The sequence below is a fragment of the Protobothrops mucrosquamatus genome, unplaced genomic scaffold (genome assembly GCF_001527695.2).
Source record: "Protobothrops mucrosquamatus isolate PMUCROS unplaced genomic scaffold, P.Mucros_1.0 scaffold773, whole genome shotgun sequence".
NCBI lineage: Eukaryota > Metazoa > Chordata > Lepidosauria > Squamata > Viperidae > Protobothrops > Protobothrops mucrosquamatus.
The window spans coordinates 155868-176891 of record NW_015387041.1 but is presented as its reverse complement, the minus strand read 5'-3'; the positions used below and the strand labels follow the sequence as shown (position 1 = coordinate 176891).

General features: G+C 41.6%; 1 protein-coding gene across 1 annotated transcript in view; it reads left to right on the top strand.

Moving 5' to 3' along the window:
• Positions 1–21024, top strand: part of TRPC5 (transient receptor potential cation channel subfamily C member 5) — a 118207-nt gene that overhangs the window by 22126 nt on the left and 75057 nt on the right. The window contains exon 2 of the mRNA XM_015818630.1: positions 5571–6092. Within this exon, the coding sequence (XP_015674116.1) occupies positions 5571–6092 (522 nt within the window). The remainder of the gene's footprint in view (positions 1–5570; positions 6093–21024) is intronic.

Below are 21024 nucleotides of genomic sequence, written 5' to 3'. Positions count from 1 at the left end.
GTTTTTAAGAGATTGGAGAGCCATTTTCTGAAATGATATAGGCTCTCCTGCTTTAGCAGGGGGTTGGACTCTAAGGTCCCTTCCCAACTCTGTTATTCTGTAATATTCACCAACTGCCCCCTCAGTAGTCCATAGGAAAGCCATTTAAAAAAAACCCCAGTTCCTCCTTAATGTATTGGGAGATAGCTGGTTCCAAATTGGAAGTAACTCTCTTGCTGAAATTCTTGCAAGTTTCTCTCTTTCATCTCAGTAAATCTTATTAAAGAAGAATCTGTAAGAATCTTGCTTGGAAGAATTACTTTCCAATGGAAGAGAATATATACAGCTTAGGGTTGAACTATGAAGTTATGGTCCCTTGCAGAATTCATCATACTAACGATATTCCCTAGTTGTGAAATAATGAAATAGGTATGAATGGTCTGCTAGCAAACAACCAGATACAGAGAGCAGCAAGAAATACATTCAGTTGAGGTAGCTACCCCACAAAAAATCCCGGTACTAATTCATCAGTTCCATATTAGGGGCTTCCCTTCTGTGAGTAGGACAGTTTTGGACACTCTTTTCTTGTCATTCTTATACCAACCTGTGCACAGAATGTAAACTTTCTCGGAAAGAATCCCACACTTCCCCTTATCTATTTCAGATCGCAAAAAATCCCTGGTGATCTTTTGGCTGTGTTTTTGCTTGGCCTACCTTGTATGCTCCGAAGGCAGCCGGCTCAGAGTTCACTTGGAATTAGTCATACTCTTGGAGGCGGTGTGGTGGCTGAGTGGTTAAGTCATACTCTTGGAGGCGGTGTGGTGGCTGAGTGGTTAAGATGCTGGGCTTGTCCAGCTGGAAAGCTGGGAGGTTTGAGACCCAAGCACCACATGACGGGGTGAGTTCCCCTCCTCACCTCAGCTCCTGCCATCCCAGCAGTTCGAAAGCATGCAAATGCGAGTAGATAAAGAGGTACCACTTCAGTGGTAAGGTAACGGCGCTCTGTGACATCATGCTGGCCACATGACTGCGGAAATATCTTTGGATACTACTGGCTCAATGGCCTTGAAACGGAGATGAGCAGCACCCCCTAGAGTCGGCAACGACATGTGGAATAAAATCCACACGGACTCCTTTACCTTTTATTGGGCGAAGAGGGCTGGAGGATCATGCCAGGCACCAAGCGACCGTTCAAGTTGTGCATGCCAGCAGCAAACAGAATATTCTGCTTTCCAAAGGGAATTGTTGGCAAGGTACGCTGTGCTTGAAAGTTCCAACCTTCTGAACAGCAGATTTCACTAATAACCCACCATGGGGAGTGCACATTAGCCTTAGCTGGGAGGTGTGCTGATCATTTAATAGCACACCGCTGTGGGGCTGGCAGCTTGTAGCACCATTTACAGCTCCTTCTTGCTGAGAAGTCCTGCTGCACATCTCTCTCCCTTCCTTAAAATGGGGGTTTGAATAACAATTCCTTCTGAACAACATCTTCAACCTGAGATTGAGAAGGGGAGAAAAAAGAGCAGGCAAAGCTAGACTTTCTTTTAATCCACCCTTCCCATCATGTACTGTAAAACCTGCAATATTTAACTTCCAGAAGTATTTAATCGGTTTTAATGCTGGTTTCCCCTTTCTCGCTCTTTTTCCAAAGGTGAGTTTACACAAAATTATATATTCTGATAGTGTGATGATAATAATAATAATAATAATAAAGTTGGAAGGGACCTTGGAGGTCATCAAGTCCAACCCCCTGCTCAGGCAGGAAACCCTATACCATTTCAGACAAATGGCTGTCCAGTCTCTTCTTAAGAACCTCCAGTGTTGGAGCATTCACCGCTTCTGGAGGCAGGTTGTTCCACTGGTTAATTGTTCTCACTGTCAGGAAGTTTCTCCTTAGTTCTAGGTTGCTTCTCTCCTTGGTTAGTTTCCATCCATTGTTTCTTGTCCTGCCTTCAGGTGCTTTGGAGAATAGCTTGACTCCCTCTTCTTTGTGGCAGCCCCTGAGATACTGGAAGACTGCTATCCTGTCCCCCCTCGTCCTTCTCTTCATTAAACCAGACATACCCAATTCCAGCAACCGTCCCTTATATGTTTTAGCCTCCAGTCCCCTAATCATCTTTGTTGCTCTTCTCTGTACTCTTTCTAGAGTCTCAACAGAGACTCACATGATGGGTGAGCTGCGTTTAGCAGGAGGCCTCGAATAATTCCATTTTCAAATGTGGGAACGGTTATTGATGGCTTGCTTTTTTTTTTCTCCCTCTCTTATGCTTAAAACGGAAAGAATTATTATTTTTTCTTTTAGCAAAAATAAATTTTGGTTGAGGCTGAATTGGCATGCCCCTTCCCAAATATACTTAAGAGGGCTGTGGTATTAAACTACCCACAACCATCTTTCCCTGGACAAACAAAAGATACCTCAAATGTGATGCTTCTGGAAGTGATTTACAGACAGTAGTGGTTCCATTTATTATTTATTTATTAAAAAACAATATTACATTAAAGAAATGTATATTTTAAAGATATAGGTAAGATAAACTAACCTAATAAAAAGAATACCTAGGGATGTTGTTTTTATCATGTTTAATAAACACATGATAAAATAAAATAAAAAATAAAATTAATAAAATGTAACATTTAAAAGAGGAAATTTGCATTAAAGTCTGTTCCTATTAATACTGAGGTGCCCAAATTATTTCTTTCCTGGGTTTGAAAATATTTTTTTAAAAAAAATGGAATACCAGGGGCCATCTTTACTAACTAGGAGCAATGCTTGATCCTGCGTTCTTGGGAATAAAGATGATTTGTTTCTCCACATTTATTTTTAAATAAAAACAATCGGAAAACTAATCAAGGTGAGAGAGCCAGTTTGGTGTGTTGGTTAAAGCACAGGCAAGAAACTGGGAGACTGTGAATTCTAATCTAACCTTAGGCACAAAACTAGTTGAGTGGCCTTGGGCCAGTCACTTCCCTTCAACCCCTAGGAAAAAGACAATGACAAACAACTTCCAAAATCTTGCAAAGAAAACTGCACAGTCCAGTCACTCACTAAGAGTCAATGTTGACTTGAAGACACATTGTTCATCATCATCATCATCATCATCATCATCATCATCATCATCATCATCATCATCATCATCATCATCATCATCATCATCAAGGATTATAGAAAGTAATTATGATCAACCTCATTGGTTTGTCTCACCACTACTAGATTAGACTTTTTTTTTGTGCATGGTATAAAAGCCATATAGTGTATAATACTCTCAAAATTCCAAATGTATCTACTGGTGCAATCCTCTCACACGATAAGGATATAAAGGTAACGAGGATACAAAGGTTCTGCATTTTAGAAGTTGTTAATGTAAACTTCAAATCTGTGTAAAGGTTCCCCTCTCTCCCCCTCATTGCAGAGTGAAATTTCCCCACGTAGTTAGTAAAGTGGAACAGATTTATTCTGCTCAGTGTGTCTCTAATGGTGAAGTACAGACATGATATTTTACCATCACAAAGAAATCTATAGATATTTGCTTTTTCTCCATTGTTTCTGCTGCTTTGTTTTCAGTACAGGATGATTCAAAGTCCTCTCTGTTACAATGTTATGAGGATTGAAAAAAAATTGTGGTATATATATCCCGAGGGTGGAATGGGGACTGAACCTCAAGCCAGACTGTCATGAGAAATTCAACAGTTTTTGGCACCATGTCTACATTCACATTTGGAACCTGGGATTCGCACATTGTCCCTTTTTCATCCCACTCTCTGAACTTTGAATTGTTGGGTCACTAAAAGTCTCATAATTTCCTAAGCTTGGAGCATGGGCTTTTTGACTTTGAGTGAATCAGATTCATGTTGATAGAACCGGGTGACTGAATGTTCGGTAGGATTTCTCTAAGGTCTTCAGAATGTCTTTGGAGATGGATGAAGCTGATGGAAGAGAAAAACAAAACAAAACAAAGAGGATGACTTTTCCTAGAAAAATATCTTGGAAAGGGTTCCTCATTTGTATTCTACTTAGATGCTTAGTAGACTAGCCTGTGCTTAACTGGGAACAAAGAAGAACTAGATATGCATTCAGCTTGAACATCTCACTCTAGATCAGGGGTTTGTAACTTTGATAACTTTAAGACTTGTGGACTTCAGTTCCCAGAATTCCTCAGCCAGCTATGCTGGCTGAGGAATTCTGAGAGCTGAAGTCCCCAAGTCTTAAAGTTGTCAAGTTTGCAGACTCCTGTTCTAGATGAACACCTGCAAATTCAGAATCAATAATTTTAGTTTAAATTCATAATTTCCCTTGCTAAAACAGAGAGGATTTTGACCAGGTGCATAATGTACCATCTGCCCAGTCTTGTAACCTTACTCATCTTAAAGTGGATGTCAGACTATTTTCCAAGGCACTATAGCACTAAAAGGTAAGACAAGAAACAATGGATGGAAACTAACCAAGGAGAGAAGCAACCTAGGACTAAGGAGAAATTTCCTACCGGTGAGAACAATCAACCAATGGAATAGCTTGCCTTCAGAAGATATGGGTGCTCCATCACTGGAGGGTTTGAAAATGGGACCATTTGTTTGAAAGTGTATAGGGTCTCCTGCTCAAGCAGGGGGTTGGACTAGACGACCTCCAAGGACCCTTCCAACTCTATTATTCTATGTCTATGCTGTCCAAGGGAGAAGTGTTGGTGTCAACGTTTGTGTTCTCCTAGTTTGGGGTTCTTGGAACCAAACCTGGACTAGATAGAAGCCTCCCCCCCAAGTAGTTTATTCTCTGTAAGGTGGGTCATGGAACTAGCCATATTAATCCCTTTCTTTCAGCTACCTCTCAAAATTCCCTGTTCTAAGTATCTTTGGAGTTGTGCATTGTGTTTTGTGATTCCACATAGATATCAACGTTGTTTTCTTTGCTATTTTGTGCAAGGAATCAGGACCACCTGTTAAGTTGTAGTTAAGCCAATTTATTGCTCATACCTATACACAAGAATCTAGTCAATTAATGGCCAGCACTAAATTGAGTTAACAGAACTCGGGGGCGGGGAGGGGGCTGGACTTGGAGTATGTGTGTATTCGTAAGGATTTTAGGCTGAGTCCTCTCTTGACTCCATCCCCAGGCTCTGCCTCTCCTCCTCCTTCTCCTATAGAAAGGGTGAGTTGTTCTTTTTCAAGGATGTTTTTTATTTTTAACTTTCCCATCCAGCCTGCAACCTGGGGATTTCCTGATAGTTTGCCATTCCAATACTAACCAGGTTTGATTCTGGTTAGCTGTTTGAGATCAGGCAAGGTCAGCTATGCACTAATGAAGACTAAGTCTGCTGAGGACAAAAGATCCATACTTGATTCTAGATGATTTAATAAACCATCCATGTAGTTTTCTGTGCAACAGTATGGCAACAGTTGTTCATCTTTTGGGATGTTTATTCAACTTTCCACTCTGGGATTCATAGGGGTCTTATAGGATGTGTTTTTCAACACTGATTGTAGTGTTGTTGACGTGAAACAGATGCTGTAGGAGCCATTTGAACCTTCTTGTTGACATGCTGTGATTTTAGAGCACTTGTGCAGGAAAGACTTTAACCGCCTGAACTGATTTTACCTAGGTTCCCACGTTAATGATGGACACCCAGTTTTCGGAGTTCACCCCCGATATCACCCCTATCATGTTGGCTGCTCATACCAACAACTACGAGATCATAAAGCTGCTTGTCCAAAGACGGGTCACCATCCCACGGCCACACCAGATCCGATGCAACTGCGTGGAATGCGTCTCCAGTTCGGAAGTGGACAGCTTGAGGCACTCCAGGTCAAGGCTGAATATTTATAAAGCTTTGGCCAGCCCTTCCCTCATCGCCTTATCCAGCGAGGACCCGATCTTGACAGCCTTTCGGTTGGGTTGGGAGCTGAAGGAACTTAGCAAGGTGGAGAACGAGTTCAAGGCGGAATACGAGGAGCTTTCCCAGCAGTGCAAGCGGTTTGCAAAAGACCTCCTGGACCAGGCCCGCAGCTCCAGAGAACTGGAAATCATCTTGAACCACAGGGATGATCAGAGTGAGGAGTTAGATCCCCAGAAGTGCCATGATTTGGCCAAGCTAAAGGTAGCAATAAAGTACCATCAGAAAGAGGTAAGGCTTCTTATTTCTTCCTCTGTTGTGCTGTCGTTCCCTTTTCTGATTGCCTAGCTCAGTGGTTCTTAACCTTTTTGAACGAATCGCCCCCTTGAGCCAATGAGGAAGTTGTCATCGCCCCCCTCCCCCAACATAACCTCTCAATCACAACATAGGAAACAATTCTTCAATTTATCCAAACACTTTTTTTTTTCGTTTTCTTTAAAACATATGTCATCAGGACATATCGATGCAAATAATTTATTTCCAGTCTTTTTCCCATATCTCAACTGTGTGAAAAAAATTTTTTGGTGCCACCCATCACTTTATTCCCAAACTTCGTGATACATGTATTTCCTTTTAAAATTTTTATTAATTTCAAAATAACCCCCCCCCATACAAATAAACATACATTGATACGACTTCAGTATTATTAATTTTAACATTCAAACGTAAACATACATTAGTATTACAAAGCAGCCCGGCAACACCCCCTCCCTGCGTCCCCCCTCTTTTCTCCTCCAACTTCCCTACACATCCCCCCTCCTTCCCTCTCCTCTTCCTACGGACATGGTTTAGAGCGCTAGCCGAGCGTCAGCTCGGCAGCACCCCCTCCCCGCATCCGCCCACTTTTCTACTACCTACCTACTTCCCTCCTCTCTCTTCTCCTCTTCTTCTCCCTCCCTTTGGACATGGTTTAGTGGTGTTGACCGAGTGCCTTCCATATTTCTCCATACATCAATACTCCTAATTTAATACTCATTTCTACATTAATACTCTTAATTATTTTATTTCTCTACCCTCCCTCTCACCCTGTCCTGTCATCAGGACATATCGATGCAAATAATTTATTTCCAGTCTTTTTCCCATATCTCAACTGTGTGAAAAAAATTTTTTGGTGCCACCCATCACTTTATTCCCAAACTTCGTGATACATGTATTTCATTATTATCTTATTTATTCAAGACACTTAAATGTAATGACCACTGAAAACAAAATTCAATTGCAAGGAAGTGAAATGCCCGAAAAGAAAAACAGTATAACATTTAATGATTGAATTACAAGTGAAATTTAAGACGCAAAAAGAAATATAAAAAGGGCATAAGAACAAACCACAATGCAGGAACTAAGAACCTCAAGACGAAAACTCTGAAACTCAATTAACATTCGAGGAAAGTATATATAGTCACGCACACTGTAGAAAGGATTAAAAAGACACAATGAAAATATGATATCGAACTGGAGTGCACGCTAAAAAAGTACAATACAAAATGTTTTACAGAGCCACTCAGCATGCGATGTTTCGAAAGAAGCGCTCCCCCTCCATCAGATATACAGCAATTCCCTGTACGAAAAAGTCTCAAAAGTGTCCCCAAAACTTCTCGCTCCATCGCCCCCATATTTTCCCCTTTTAGTTCCTTCGCTCTTGCGTCGCCCCTTTTCGTTCCATCGGCCCCCTGAAAAACGAAATCGCCCCCTGGGGGGCAATATCGCCCAGGTTAAGAACCACTGGCCTAGCTCCTCATCTCCAGCAGCATCTAAGGGAGTGGGATTGTGGTGCTTCTCCAGTTCAGATTAAAATGCTTACTTGAAGGCAGTTGTCCTAGTTTTTTCAGTCTTCTGATAAGGATTGGTCATCCACTGAGTAATGTCTTGAATATCTGTCAACCCTTTGAGGGAGGCCCATCAAAAAACAGACTGCACAAAGCTGACCAGAATGCCACTTTACTGAAATAGATTTTCTAGATTCCGCTAGGATATTTTGCCTCTCTCCCTCCCTCTTACATCAAGAGTCAAGGAGAGGTCACCTTGAGTTGTTTTCTAACACCAGCTTAATTCATGTTTTAGTAACTCCCGTGTTCCTTTTCCTGTGGTATTCTACAGCACTACAAAGGAATCAAACCAGTGCTTTTATCTAGTGGGTAAATAAATACAACAAAAAGAAATGTCAGGCACAAGAAATCAGGAACCAGGATTGTTCAAACAAGTACCAGTTTATTCCATGTTATTTCTCTACGAGAATCTGGTCAAGATGAATTGGTGGTAGATAAGAGTCAACAGAATTCAAGGAGGGCTTGACTTAGAACTCTTGTGGGTGGAAAGGAACTCAAGACTGATGACGTGCTTGACCCTTCCCTCAGGCTCAGCCCGGTCATCTCCCACAGCAATACTGTAATGTCTATTCCAAACATCCTTTTTGGAAGGACATTTGAAATATTGAAATGTCTTTTGGAAGGACATTCGAAATATTGAAAAGCTTCTGGCAGGCCCATTTGCCAAATGGCTGTTATAATAGGCATAAGCAATAACAGAACTTCCGTTGAGGAGGAACTGAGCTAACCTGCAGGATATATTCTGGAGCTTTCTGAAATACCAGAATGCCTCAAAACGTTTATGGTTCAGAAGATTTATTTTTGGGAACTGCCAAACTGTGCTTTCAAATGGCCAAATGTGCTCTAAATTGGACAAAGTATTAATCACAGTGATAGGGCGATAGATAGATAGATCATAGGCATAGGGTGATATGGTGGGAGAGGAAGCAAGCTGTTCTCATGGAATGCAGGGCCAATGTCTTTTGTATTCCAGATCTGGTCTCAGTCCCTGTACCCACTTAACAGACCTTCAGAGGCCTTGGTTTTTAGCTGCTGCTTCTAAATGCCAGATAGGTCATTTGTAATTTAAGCATTCATGAGAGGGATGAACTGATATGTATATTGAGATCTGGCAGGGTCCAGAAGGGGTGTGTACCCTTTTGGAGCTATGCCCAGCTGTGTTTGGGTATGGGATCAACTGAGGCAGGGGTGGAGGTGTGGCAGTCATTATTCGGGAATTTCATGGCTTTCAGGCGTTTTGCACCACTCCCTGTTCATTAAGTTGAGCTCGAGGGGTTGTTGAGATCGTTGCTGTCAGACCTGCCCCAATCTGATTCCTTAAGAAAGAGAAACCCTCAACTCCATTTGGCTGAAGCAAAAGCTTCTTTCACTAAAAAGATGTTGGCTGCAGTAGAGTCAGGCTAGCTCTTGGTTTCCTGTGCTCAAAAGATACAGAAAGGTTTCCCCTCATCCCAGCCCTCCCCCATAACCAGTCTGTCTTCAACCAATTGGAACTCACCAAAGTGTTTTGAGAATGCTCAGATATTTTGGGGTAATCCACATTCTTCTCAGGGTTCCTGGCCTTGGATTCCAATGCAACCGGGTGCTGAGCATCTCTGGCCTTTATCACCTGTCATTCCTCCCCCCTCCCTGGTTTCCCATCATGTACACACACAGTTTTATTGCCCATCTATCCTTCCCCCTTCTAGCCTTTGGTGCAGGTGCCTATGAGGTGCCAAGCTGAGCCCGGCAGACCTGACAGTTGCTCTGTTACCATCCTCCCTCATGCATCTCAACCTCCTTATCCAAACCTCTTGACCCTATCTTTGGGTTGGTAACGGAGATCTCCAGACTTCAGAGAAGAGCAACTAAGATGATCAGGGGCCTGGAGACTAAAACACATGAAGAATGGTTATGGGACTTGGGTTTGGCTAGTCTAAAGAAAAGAAGAAATAGGGGAGACATTATAGCAGTATTTCAGTATTTGAGGGGCTGCCACAAGGCAGAGGGGGCCAGGTTGTTCACCAAAGGACCAGAGGGAAGGACGAGAAACATTGGTTGGAAACTGATCAAAGAGAGAATCAACCTGGAATTAAGGAGAAACTTCCTGACAGTGAGGACAATCAACCAGTGGAACAACTTACCCCCAGAAATCCTGGGCACCCCATCACTGGAGATTTTAAAGAAGAGACTAGACATTCACCTGTCTGAGATGGTATAGGTTCTCCTGCTTGAACAGGTGGCTGGAGTAGAAGACCTCCAAGGTCCCTTCCAGCTTCTATTCTATTCTATTCTATTCTATTCTATTCTATTCTATTCTATTCTTTCATGAGATTTAAGTTGGAATGAGGAAGTCCTTGACTTACAATAGTTCATTTAGTGACCATCAACCTGCCTTCTCTAGGAGTGAGGTTTGAGGCAGCTCAGGATAACCATGAGACCAACATGGGACAGTGATCCCACACTGGATCTGGTGTTCCTGTTGGAGCAGCAGCTGTGTGAAGTGCATTAAAGAATTAGTAAGTGGACAGGATTTGACATCCCACAGAGAAATCTCAGCTGCTCTGCAAAGGAATTCAGTTGAGTGAGGTGTTGTATCTCTAGATAGTTCCTCCTCAATTTGGCCATCTTGAGATAAACACCACTGGCTCTCCAATGTAGAAACAAAATTGCCAAATTGCTCAAGGTTTTTGCTTAATTCCACATCCACCCACTCGTACCCAATTAGCATAAATTGTTTGAACTCTAGTCAGCTCTGAAAATGTGTGGGAATCATACAAATGCATCTACAGAATTGTGACAGATGGCATTTCCTGGTCACACTTACAGTTTATTCATGGCGGCGTGCTGCTGTGAAAACAGAGTAACATTCTTTCACAGTACTGTGCGCCTGCTGCAACCTCTCACCAGCAGCGTATGGGAGTGCCCCATGAGTGCTCCAGGGGTTGGAGGGGAAGAAGGGAGATAGAACATGGAATCATAGGGCAGGAAGGGACCTTGGAGGTCTTCTGGTCCAACATCTCAAGGCAGGACACCTTATAGCAGGGGGAGGCAACCGTGGCTCTTTTATGACTTGTGGACTTCAACTCCCAGAATTCCTGAGCCAGCGTGGCTCAGCTTGGAAACCTCTCCCTTTCCCCTCAGCATGGCTGGCTCAGGAATTCTGGGAGTTGAAGTCCACGAGTCATAAAAGAGCCAAGGTTGCCTACCCCTGCCTTATACCATCCCAGTCAAATAGTTGTTCAGTCTATTTTTGAAAACTCTTGTTCACAAGTTGGCAAGTTGTGCCACAGCAAATTGTCCACTTGGCCGTGATGAGTTGAATGTAGTGAGCTGGCCATGGTGAGTGGTCCCACAGCAAGTTGGCCACAGCAAGTTGGCTGCGGTGAGTTGGCCATGGTGAGTTGTCATAGACCCGATGGAGGTGTGGGCTTAGTGAAGCCTGGGTGCGGAGGGAAGGTTAGTGTTGAATAGATTGGGATCCAAAACCTGGAGTTTCTGCCAACTCAGAGGCTCCGTTTGGACCACACATTTAAACTTGAGGGTTGAATCATACATCATCAAATACGCTTGGCTTGCACTTAATCTGTAAGAGGGGAAGGGAGAGAGATAATTTAACCTGGGTAACCCTTGTTGACGTTTCCTTATGAAAAATAAAACATAGTTTCACAGTTAGTTTATTGTGGATTCTTAGCTCAAACTTTTTTCATGCATAATTTTTTATTAAAATAAGATTTTGCAACGATTTAAAAAGCTGTAGAAATTAAGAAGAAGAAGTACTAGTACCGCTTTACAAAGTAAGACCACACCTGGAATACTGCAGCCAATTTTGGTCACCATATCACAAAAAAAAATGTTGAGAGTTTGGAAAAAATTCAGAGAAGAGCAACTAGGATGATCCAAGGCCTGGAGACCAAAATATATGAAGAACAGCTGCGGGACTTGGGTTTGGTTAGTCTAAAGAAGAAATAGGGGAGACATGATAGCAGTGGTCCAATATCTGAGGGGCAGCCACAAGGCAGAGGGGGTCAGGTTGTTCTCCAAAGCACCAGAGGGAAGGACAAGAAACAATGGCTGCAAACTGATCAAGGAGAGAAGCAACCTGGATTTAAGGAGAAACTTCCTGACAGTGAGGACCAGTGGAATAGCTTACCCCCAGAAATTGTGGGCGCTCCATCGCTGGAGATCTTTAAGAAAAGACTAGACAATCACCTGTCTGAGATGGTGTAGATTCTCCTGCTTAGGCAGGGGGCTGGACTAGAAGACCTCCAAGGTCCCTTCCAGGTCTATTCTATATAAATAGAAAGATTATGAAAGGGTAAAAGAAAAAAAATGAAGAATAACAAAAAGGAAAAAAAGAAAGATATCTAAAGAAATGAGCAGCAATTGCCATATGTATTTGTATCCAGTATCTTTTTTTTCCTTTTTCACAAGTCCCAATGATATTTTATCATTCCCCATGAATGATAAAATATCCCTTCATGTTTTCCACATTTCCAAACCATCCTTAGAAGTATCTGTATATATCTTAGACAATATCTCTGGTGTCATATAATAATAATAATAATAATAATAATAATAATAATAATAATAATAATAATAATAATAATAATAATAATGATGATGATGATGATGATGATGATGATGATGATGATGATGATGATGATGATGTTGGAAGGGACCTTGGAGGTCATCAAGTCCAACCCCCCTGCTCAGGCAGGTAACCCTATACCACTTCAGACAAATGGCTGTCCAGTCTCTTCTTAAAAACTTCCAATATTGGAGCATTCACCACTTCTGGAGGCAGGTTGTTCCACTGGTTAATTGTTCTGACTGTCAGGAAGTTTCTCCTGCAATGCTTCTTTAAAAAGTCTTAATTATTTACATTTCCTGTTGAGAATCGAAAAGGAAGCTGAAGTCTATCATTGGAAGTGTCTCCTGCTCTCATTCATAGCCAGTTCTGCAAGATATCAAAAAATTCAGCATTAAAAGGGGAATTACTCTGCTGGCCCTTCAGGAAAGGTTATAATTGAGCCTTTCTAGCCATACCTCCAGGCCTAAAAAATTTAAAAGACCTAGTTTAACATTCTCTTCCAAACACAATTGAATTGCAAAGCACATATGTGAAGGAAAAGTGAAGAGCTCAGGAGGGGGAAGGCCGAGAAAGTCGTGGTTGAATGCATTTGATGAAATCTTTAAAAATTAAAAGGTGGCGAGAAGTTTAAGGGAAAAAAGGCAACGTATGAAGCAGAAGATGGATGTGATGAAAGACTGGAAAGCTATGGAGATGCATCATGAAAGATATTGCTTAGATTCCTCTTTTCTTTTATCTTTTACTTCCAATTCTTGCTTATCCTTTTTTTTTTTTGCCCTTATGTAACTATGCTTACTAGGAAGGGAAACGCCGTATGGATGTGCAGGTAGGTACATCTGGGAGAGATAAACACTAACACCACTTTCGTTCTGCTAATTCTAAACCAGCAGGAGTCAAAATGACTGTTAGTTTAATCAGTAATATCTCTAGCCCCAAATGCCATGGATCTATTACTGTAAATTTAGAAGTGATCACTATGATTTGTAGGATTGGCTTCTAAATAAATGTTTTGGTCTATTCTGTCTAATTAGGCTGCTAATCTAGATAGTTTTGTAGTCCACAAACCAAGCTTTTCTCATGGTATATGAAGGCTTTTTCATTTACTTGGAATTGATGAAATGTTATCTCCCAATATTCATACATTTCAAGTTTGTGAAACTTCCAATACGTCCTGATCTCTCCTGAGACCCAGTAAGTCTTGAGAGCAAATTAATTGTTAAAATATGGAAAATATATTTATGTAATTTTGACGTGAAGTGCAAGTCAAGATCTATTCATTTCAGCAAGAAGTGGATCTTGATTAAGAGGTCCACCATTCATTCTAGCTTTGGTAGGAGTTTTCAAGTGATATAGGGTCTCCTACTTGAGCAGGGTTGGACTAGAAGACCTTCAAGGTCCCTTCCAACGATGATGATGATGATGATGATGATGATGATGATGATGACGATGACAATGACCTTGGACCTCCATCATGGTGATTGTAAGGGCTGATGTTCCTTGGAGTCTATCAATCTCCATGCTTAGTGATTTTAATTTTTCTTTAATTTTAATTAAAGAATTTAATTTCTTTAATTCATTATTTTTTCAGAATTGAAATCTGGCATAGTGCAAAGCAAGGCATTGGCCTCTAGTATACTCTGTTTCTGCAACAGAACTTTTCACACATTTTTAGTTAAAAAAAAGCCACACATTTTCCAACATGTCTATAATAAAAAAAAGACAGAATGTTTCAATAAAGTTCTTTGTTGGAAAGTAGAGTTGAGAGTAACAAGGATAAGGCAATAATAGAGCAGAAGTTCTTTCTAGTTTATGGATGTTCTATTATTAGCCAGGGGCAGCCAACCATTTTGAGACTGTACACTTAAAAGGCTCTCAAAATTCCAACAGGTCTACCAGTTCACAAAGACTGGGGACCTCTGCTTTGGACTTTTACATGATCTATTGTGGATTGGCCTCTACCCCATCTCAGACACTATCCATCCTCACCAGAGGTCCACAGGCTTAAAAACATCTGCTGTGGATGAAGAAGCATTTCCCAGTTCTCAGAATCTTCAGCCAATCCTAGAAGAATACAGATAATTCTCAACTTACAACAGATCATTTAGTGACCATTCAAAGTTACAAAGACACTGAAAAGAGTGAGGTATGACCATTTTCACAGTTACAACCTTTGCAGCATCCCCATGATCACGTGATCAACATTCAGATGCTTGGCAACTGGTTCATATGGGGGTGAGCATTGGACACTAAGAATAGCTGATGGAAGAATTGACACCTTTGAACTAGGGTGCTGGGGTAAATTATTGCATATACCACGGACAGCCGGTGTAACTAATAGAGAGCTGTTAAATCATCTAAAACCAGACACATCAGTAAAAGCTAAAATCATAAGACTACATCTGATTTATGTTGGCCATATCATGTGTACAAATTCATTGGAGAAGTCAACGATATTAGGAATAGTTAGTGGATCAAGAAGAAGGACTGGCTTGATAACTCACTGGCTTAATACCATCAAAGCTGATTCAAAGATGAACATCCAACAATTGAAAGAAGCTGTTCTTGACAGGGTAGCATGGATAGCACTTGCCTAGCAAGTGGACACGACTTGAATGGTTAAAACAACAATAATTCCCAGTGGTCTAAACCCAATCCTTCTTAGAATAGAATAGAATAGAATAGAATAGAATAGAATAGAATAGAATAGAATAGAATAGAATAGAATAGAATTGGAAGGGACCTTGGAAGTCTTATAGTCCAGCCCCTCACTCGAGCAGGAGAACCTATACCATTTCAGATAAGTGACTGTCTAGTCTCTTAACAATCTCCAGTGATGGAGCACCCACGATTTCTGGAGGCAAGCTGTTCCACTGGTTGATTGTCCTCACTGTCAGGAAGTTTATCCTTAATTCCAAGTTGCTTCTCTCTTTGATCAGCTTCCAACCATTGTTTCTTCTCTTGCCCTCTGGTGCTCTGGTGAACAACCTGACCTGCTCTGCCTTGTGGCAGCCCCTCAGATACTGGAACACTGCTATCATGTCTCCCCTATTTCTTCTTTTCTTTAGACTAGCCAAATCCAAGTTCTGTAGCCATTCTTTGTATGTTTTAGTCTCCAGGCTTTTGATCATCTTAGTTGTTCTTCTCTGAATTTTTTCTAAACTCTCAACATCTTTTTTGTGATATTAGGATTAGGATTAGGATCGCATAACTCATAAAAATATATTTGCTTGAGCATCATATGAATACAGGAGTTAGGTTTTGTTAACCCAGTTTAGGAGGGATCTAGGACAACTTCCAGTGGCCAACTCATCACGAACCACTTGCCATGGCCAACTCGCCATGGGACAAGAGTTACACTAATATCGAAGAAATAGTGGAATAGAATAATTAAAGAGAGGATGCTACAGGAGGGACAAAATGAAATATAAGTAGCAAAAATTAAAATAAATTTTAAATTATTTTAAATCATTAAATTGAATTGTTGAATTGCCCCATGGTGAGCTGTCCCATTGGCCACAGCAAGTTTTCCCACAGCGAGTTGTCCCATTCCAGGTTAGAAGTGTATAACCTCAACCACTCTGTCAAAAAATATACTGTCTTTATTCCAAATTGAAGAGGAATCAATTTCATGCATCATGGCTACTGATCTCAAGATACCACTTAAGAGGAGGATCCGTAACCATTTGAATAACTATATTCAACACATTTCATTGTAGCTCGTGATTTCTTATGAAATGATTTGGCAAAGATCAGAGGATTTAAGAGAAGTTTCTTTGTCTTCCAGGAGACAAAAAAAAAAATCCTTATATTTTCTAAAAGTTCCAGTGAAGGATCTGTCTCTTGAGAGTTAAAACTCTCTAGAGCCACAAGCTAGAAAGCCGAGGAAGTTTTTTCCAGGCATGAAGATAAATGAATGCATGAATCTGTAGGCAAAGATGCTTGGGCAAAGCTGTCAAAAGCAGTTAAAACAGCATTTGTCAAAACACAAACATTGCGAATAAACTTTGCTACTTTACCCACGTCGATGACGTACAAGTGATCGTTCTGCATTAGAGTACCTTGCCTCTAACACCATGAGATGCTTCAGTATTTAAAGCAATCCTTGAACAGAAAGAGCAAGAAGAAGAAGGATGGCAGATTATTGATCAAGAGCTCCGCAATCTGCAGCATCCTATTTTTAGTGGCTTTTGATTTCGGAGAGAGACTTGACTTCACCTCTTATCGGCTAAACTGAAGGCCTTAAATTGGCTGCCCACAGAGGTTATTTGCTGCTCTCTGGACTGAGCCAGAAATACAGATTTGTGATTTGCAGCCAATTATATAACTGTCCAGGTTTCCTCCCTGCTGTGTTTGCTCTAGTTTAGCTAAAATGATTATGGGTTTACCGTGCATTTTTTTTTTAAAGTTGCCATAGTTGCCCACCCCTGCTACTATAGAGTGAATGTTCATCTCACCGCAACATGGCTCTGCTGCTATTTTGGGGCTGCAAGCTAAAGGACGAGTTAGCAAGTTTCTCCTTCCTCCAATGGCTCTCCTTTGAACTGTTGCCTCCGATGTCTGTCACTTTTTGTAACACCTTTCGGCTTGTTGGTTTCTGTCTCCGTCATTCTAAGAAAGAACTGTCCTAAATTATCCTCGACTAGAGAAAGACCTAATACCTCTTTTGAAAACCCAACGAGAGAATCTTCCACCTCATCCACATTGTTACGAGCAGGATGATGTCCCTGTTCTGAGTTAAAACAGCTGCAAGCAAAATCTAGTGCCCTTCCTCTCATAGTGATTCCATGGAATATTTCAAAATGATGAGCCTTGATTCCCACAAGTCTTTGGCTCTCACTTTTTCAGATTATCCCATCTTAATTCATCTTCTTATACATGTCAGCCCTAATTCTTATTTTTCTTATTCTGAATGTGACCATAAAGAGCATGAATAATGGATTATAGTTGTTGTTGTTAGTTGCGAAGTCGTGTCCGACCCATCGCGACCCCGTGGACAATGTTCCTCCAGGCCTTCCTGTCCTCTACCATCTTCTGGAATCCATTGAAGCTCACACCTCCTGCTTCAGTGACTCCAGCCAGCTACCTCATTCTCTGTCGTCCCCTTCTTCTCTTGCCCTCCATCTTTCCCAGCATCAGGCTCTTCTCCAGTGAGTCCTTCCTTCTCATTAGGTGGCCAAAGTACTTGAGATTCAACTTCAGGATCTGGTCTTCTAAAGAGCAGTCAGGGTTGATCTCCTCTAGGACTGATTATAGTAGCTCACTCCAAAGTAGGCATTAACCAAAGAATGAGTAATCCAGGCAAAACCAAAACAGTGGACAAGAGAGGAGGCTGAACTTATATCTCAGTATGCTTTCCTGTCCTAGTTCTTGCCACCTCCCAACCAATGTCCTATAGCAGGGGTCTTCAAATATGGCCATTTTATGACTCATGGACTTCAACTCCCAGAATTCCTCAGTCAGCGTGCCTGGCTGAGGAATTCTGGGAGTTGAAGTCCATGAGTCATAAAAGGGCCGAGTTTGAAGACCCCTGTCCTACAGAATTTACAGAATAACAGACTTGGAAGGGACCTTGGAGGTCTTCTAGTCCAATCCCCTACTGGAGCAAGAGACCCGAAACCATTTCAGACAAATTGCTGTCCAATCTTTTCTAAAAAAACCCTCCAGTAATGGAGCATCCACAACTTCTGAAGGCAAGCCTTTCCACTGATTGATCATTCTCACTCTTAGGAAACTTCTCCTTAGTTCTAGGTAGCCTCTCTCCTTGATAAGTGTCCACCCATTATTTTTTGTCCTGCCCTCAGGTGATTTGGAGAATAGGTCAACCACCTCTCCCACAGAAGGAGAGCCCTTCTGTGATGGTCCCTCATGTACTGGAAGACTGCTATTGTGTCACCCCTAGTTCTTCTCTTTGTTAGACTAGACCACGGGTCAGCAACCCGCGGCTCTTTGAGCCTTCTCCTGCGACTCCCAGCCTCTTCCACCATTTGCAGAGAGAGAGAGAGAGAGAGAGAGAGAGACAGAGAGGCACTTGCAGTTCCCTTCCCTTCCCTTCTCTCTCTCTCTCTCTCTCTCTCTCTCTCTCTCTCTCTCTCTCTCTCTCTCTCTCTCTCTCTCTCTCTCCCTATCTCTCTCCCTCTCTCTCTCTCCCCTCTCCCTCTCCCTCTCCCTCTCTCTCTCTGAGTGTGAGACCAAGGGCAGGAGAGAGCCAATAAGAATGTGTGTCAGCTTGTTGGACAACAGCATGAAGCCAGCTTGCCAGGTGAGCAGAAGATCGGAGAGAGGGAGAGAGAGGGGGGAGATAGAGAGAGGGAGGGAGGGAGGGAGGGAGAGAGAGAACTCATGCACAACAGCCTCTATTTCTTTTTAATTAAACTCTTCAGTCAAGCTCCCCCCCCTCGCGTGCGCATGTGCACGCAAGTTTTGTGGCTCCCAGTGTTTTCTTTTCTCTGGGAAATGGGTCCAAGTGGCTCTTTGAGTGTTTAAGGTTGCCGACCCTTAGACTAGACATACTTAGCTCCCTCAACCGTTCTTCATATGTTTTAGCCTCCTGCCCTCTAATGTTGCTCTTCTCTGCACTCTTTTCAGAGTCTCAACATCTCTTTTATATCATGGTGACCAAAACTGGTGCAAACCACTTGAAACATTTTAATCAATTCAATGCAAAAGCTACTGTTTGTTCTCCAGCATGCTCATTTCAATTTCAGATTTTCTCTTCAATAGCTTTAGGCAAAACAGTATTTCCTTGGTGGCAATTGTATTACCCAAGCCATAATGGCTTTCAAATTAAAGACATTCAAGGCTTCAACAGTTTCAGAGACGTTCTTCCTCTGGAACTCATGTCAGTGCCCTTTAATCCTTGAAGGGCACCATCTGATTTGTATCATGGAGGCAATCCGGCTTGTTCATTTTGAAAGCAGGAAGAAATAGTACTTTCAGATCCTTTGTTTCCACATTTCTATTTCTCTCTCTCTCTCTTTTTTTTACTTATCTTTGACTTGTGCTAGTTTTTTCCCTTTCTTTATGATGTCTAATTTAAAAAAAGGACAGGAAGAAACAGCAGTTCTGTATTATGGCTATTAATTGATGTGTTTTGTTGATCCTTCTTGACACAGAGAAGAGGGAGGGGATTGAATTGGGGAGGCCCATCAGAAACTTAGCGATCTAGAACATTTTGTTCCTGTCAGCTCCCGGGGGGGGGGATATTTTAATCTTCAGTCAAATTTATTTCTTCAGCAGATTGGTTAAAACATGCACCCATCATGGTAACAGAACAAAGCATTCCACTTTTAGCAAGCATAACATTTACCAAACCTTCAAAGTTCATTGCAGTTTCATCATGGCATTGAGAAGGCCCATCTTTAGGACTTGCAGAATCTGGAAGTCTAGTGTGGAAGTTGCATAAAGCACAGAGGCAACGCATCTCAAGGGTGAACTAGGGTGACCTTATGTCCTGTTTTATGGGAAATAGTTCACAGTTGGAATGACTCTTGGACCACAATGTCTTTTAATCCCAACAGTTTATTTAGGAAGCCATCCCATCCATCCTTGTTTAGTTGAAAGTTGTTGTTGTTTTTTTAAAAAAAAAACTAGAAAAGGGAAACAAGAACAAAGTTTTAGAATCATAGGGCTGGAAGGGATCTTGGAGGTCTTCTAATCTAACCCTGCTAATCTAACCCTCCTTATATAATCATGGACAAATGGTTATCCAATCTTTTGTTGAACATGTCCAGTGATGGAGCACCCACAACTCTGGGGGACAAGCTGTTCCATTGGTTAATTGTTCTCATTATCAAGAAATTTCTCCTTGGTTCCAGGTAGGAACTCCGTTTGATGATCTTCCATCCATTGTCTTGCTCTCAGATGCTGGTACATTAATAGTCTAAATACTTCACCAGACTTATCTACCTCTTCAGCTTTTAAATACTGTTTCTTTAAATAATACTTTATGTGATTTTGAATCTGAACATATACATCTTTCTTCACTTCTCCTGTGAAGAGTACATGAAGAAAGATACCCTTGATAACATGACTCAGTTTGAACTGGGGTGGAGAAGACTTTTTTTTTTTAAAGGACTGTCTCTTAATCCATGGCCAGAGTTAGTTTTCTAAACTGTCCGATGGTGGTTAACAATTAAGCCCTTCCAGAACGCTTTGCGCTATTGGAGAAGACTTTTGAGAGTCCCTTGGACTGCAAGGAGATCCAATCAGTCAATCCTGAAGGAAATCAACTCTGACTCTTCTTTGGAAGGACAGATGCTGAAGCTGAAGTTCAAATACTTTGGCCACCTAATGAGAAGAGAGGACTTCTTGGAAAAGATCTTGGTGTTGGGAAAGATGGAAGGTCAAAGGGGAAAGGGATAGCAGAATATGAGATGGTTAGATAGGGTCATTAACCCATTGAATTTGGTTTTGGGGCAAACTCCGGGACAAAGTGGAGGATGGGAGGCAGGGGGAGGGCTGGTGTGCTGTGGTCCATGGGTCTCAAAGAGATGGACATGACTTAGCAACTGAACAACAACAAAGACCTGGCTTTTCCCCTAGGCCAGGAGATTGGTGGACTCTGGCATGCACATGTTTGTTTATGGTCTTAGAGAGATGTTTAAGGGATCTCCTCTAGGTTTTGCTTTTTAATGGATTCTGTGAGTTTATTGTGTTTTTAATCTGCCCAGAGTTTCACCGGCTAAGATGGGTGGTTGTATAAATTGGTTTAATCAATAACGAAAAGCGTTTGCACAAGGCTAATATATCTCCTCCAAAAATCTTC